Genomic DNA, 3416 nt, shown 5'->3' with positions numbered 1-3416 from the left:
ATTTTCTATCACGTTGCAATTCTGGTAATTTTTATAGCAATAGTTTTTTTTTTTTTTTTTTTTTTTTTTGCAGAAAATGGTTATATATTCTTTACTGTTATAATTTTCCCTCATTTTTGTAATCATCAAACTCTCTTGTTTTGTTCAGATTTTGTTTATTTTTTCTCTTTTTAATGGTTTTGTTTCCTTACTTTATTAGTATTATTGCCGTTTATCATCTCAATTTATTTCCTCAACTTTGTGTTAACTTACCATTGCTCTGTTGTAATTGTGTTAATTTACTGTGTTATTATTTTCTTTTCCATCGGTGTTTCAACTATGATTTTTTTTTTCGTCACGTTGTTTTTTTTTTTTTTTTTTCATCACGTTATTATATTTTTTTCCTTCTACTTTGCGCCATCTTTCTGTACCGATCTCTAATTCTGTCTCCTTAACTTTCAATGACTCTTTCCCTTCGTTCTTTTATTTACCTTTAATTCTGTTTTCGTACATTTCTATAATTTAGTTTCTTCACTTACTTATAACTGTGCACATTTATATTGGTGGCGAAGTGTAAAGTGATTTTTTTATAACTACATTTATTTCCTATGTTCTGGTAGTATCAGCCATGATAATATTCTGATAATAGCCTTCCCTTGCGCAGTAAGCTTAATAGGAACTGGTGATCTGGATCAGTAACATTTTGTGTAGACGATTGTTCTCTCAGTAGCTTTAATTCTTCTAGAAAACGCACATCTATCTCATCTGCAGTATCCCTGCTGCGTTTCTTGGTGACACTGGTCTTCTTTGACATGGGAAGAATAGGCTTGGCAGTACTGCGGTCCTCACAGGTTTCGGTATTACTTGCTGCTTCTTGAGGAGATACATTGTCTGGTGTTTCGATGACAACAGAAGGTGAAGAGTCTTGAGGTGCATCTTCCGCTTCATGACAGGTGTCTTCATCAGGAGGTGTAGGGACGTTTGAAGATGTTGGTCGTGGCGTCACATGAGGGATCAGAAATTGCATGGCATCATAGTACACCCACTTCCTTGTTTCGGTATTACCTGATCCAGATGTTTTGGCACTAATCTTTCTCCTTTCCCTCATGAAGTGGCTTCTCAGGTGGCGCCATTTGTCCTTACATTCGGTTTCTGTAAAATAGTTAAGAGAGAATTTATAAGTATCTTAATTAAGTAGTCGTCATGAGATGTTATAGATTTGAAATTATATATATATATATATATATATATATATATATATATATATATATATATATATATATATATATATATATATATATATATATATATATATATATATATATACTACAACATAGAAAATATCTATGACTACAATAATACGGAATCTGATATAATGATGTATGAGCCTAGCAACAAACATAACCTTTAATAATTGAAATTCATTGTGTATATATATATATATATATATATATATATATATATATATATATATATATATATATATATATATATATATATATATATATATATATATATATATATATATATATATATATATATATATATATATATATATATATATATATATATATATATTACGAAGAATTTTAGTAAGCTACAGGATCACAATTACTTTTAATGATAATGAATTTCACTACTGAACGGCTATTTACTGTAAAATAAAAATTTTATTAACGCTTGTTATTGTATTTCTTTCCAGACATGTGGTTACTGGAGAATCTTTTGGTTCCCTTAGTTACCAGTTTCGTGTTGGAAGGAGCACAGTACACGAGATTATCAAGGAAACCAGCAATGCCATATGGGAAACACTACAACCACAATATTTGCCAGTACCTAATGAACACCAGTGGGAAGAAATAGCCAGAACATTTTTCGACAAATGTAATATTCCTTGTTGTATTGGGAGTATTGATGGCAAACACTGTCGGCTGAAATGTCCTGCTGGAGGAGGGTCACTTTTCTATAATTATAAAGAATACCACTCTATTGTTCTCCTAGCCATTGCTGATGCCAACTGTTGCTTCACTCTAATTGATGTAGGATCATATGGACGAAACAGTGACAGCTCAGTTTTCACTGAATCAAATATGGGGAAGGCATTTATTTCTGGATGTTTAGGTATTCCACAGTCACGTGAAATACCAAATACTGCAACAAAAATACCATGCTTTCTTGTGGGAGATGCAGCTTTTCCTCTCAAGCCTAATCTGATGAGACCATATCCTAGAAAGGACTTGGACTACTCCAAAAGAGTATATAACTATCGGATCAGTAGGGCTAGAAGAACAGTAGAGTGTGCCTTTGGAATGCTAGCTCAGAAATTTGGTGTACTTCATACATTGATGATGACTAGTGTTGAAGTATCTGAATCACTGGTGAAAAGTATTTGTGTACTTCATAATTTCATTCAACATGAAAACAATTTCAACTACTCTCCTCCAAGTGATGATGTTAGTGATACAACACAATACAACTTTCTAAACTCAAACCTGACAGCAACAAGCACGAGGCCTACAAGAGAAGCCATGGCAGTTCGTGATACCTTGAAAGAATACTTTGTTTCCCCAGCTGGAGCTCTTGAGTGGCAACACCGAATGATCTAGTAATGTAAAGTTCATAGCCTAGTGTATAGTTCATAGTGAATAAAACTGTAGTCTTACCTGTACTCTTCATTGCAGCAGCAACCTCCTTCCACAGGGCAGCTATGACATCCCGATCCCGGTGGTTGCGGTCACTAGGATCATATATGGGAGGGCGTTCTCGAACTAAATTTATCATTAATTCCACTTCCATCATGCTCCCGCAACGACGGACTCGCTGTGACTGATGTAGAAAATGGGTCCAGCCCTATCTGTGACTCGACGCGACGCGACGCGCCGTGACTTGACGCGACGCGACTCGCTTGGTGTGAACGGTTTTTTCAAATATACATACAAATTAATGTTAAACTCGGGTGGCGATTCATGACGCATGATGACTTGCCTTGACTTGACGCGACGCGACTCGCTTGGTGTGAACGCGGCCTAACATCTGCAAAGGATGGAATACTGAGCCTTGATACTGCTTAATCATGTACACCAACCCCGTTATACTTTGATATCCATTTCCCTTGCTGCGTAGAAAACCATCCGCCACACCACATGTGTTTTGAAATCCACGTCTTTTCTTCCGTACCCATCCTTGTATTTTTTGTTTAAAGTCTCCCATATGTAACTTACACATTCTGCTATACTTCCCTTGCTTTCGTATTCATATTTATATTTGTTAAAGCTAGAAATTCAACCTACCTATGCCATTACTCTTTCCGTGGTCTTAACGTCGCTGCCAGTCACTCAATCTCTTAAGTTCATTACAGACACTTTCCCCCTCCATTCTTTTCTGCTAGTGGTGAAAGCTTTCGTTGCGTGCAGTTTTTATTCGTCGGTATACTAGAG

At 35.5% G+C, this 3416-nt stretch overlaps 1 protein-coding gene across 2 annotated transcripts in view; it reads right to left on the bottom strand.

Annotated features, from left to right (window-relative positions):
• Positions 1–447: 447 nt before the first annotated feature.
• LOC135101570 (uncharacterized) overlaps positions 448–3416 on the bottom strand; it is a 47104-nt gene continuing 44135 nt past the window's right edge. The window contains exons 1-2 of one of the 2 annotated variants that reach the window (XM_064005692.1): positions 2643–3416; positions 448–1131 (exon numbers count right to left, since the gene is read on the bottom strand). The exon at positions 2643–3416 is cut by the window's right edge and continues 1052 nt beyond it. In XM_064005692.1, the coding sequence (XP_063861762.1) occupies positions 602–1131; positions 2643–2778 (666 nt within the window). In that variant the 5' untranslated portion in view covers positions 2779–3416 and the 3' untranslated portion in view covers positions 448–601. The remainder of the gene's footprint in view (positions 1132–2642) is intronic. The other variant, XM_064005693.1, reaches the window with a different exon arrangement.

Source organism: Scylla paramamosain, chromosome 6 (genome assembly GCF_035594125.1).
Source record: "Scylla paramamosain isolate STU-SP2022 chromosome 6, ASM3559412v1, whole genome shotgun sequence".
NCBI classification, from domain to species: domain Eukaryota; kingdom Metazoa; phylum Arthropoda; class Malacostraca; order Decapoda; family Portunidae; genus Scylla; species Scylla paramamosain.
This window is presented reverse-complemented; position numbering and strand designations above follow the sequence as displayed.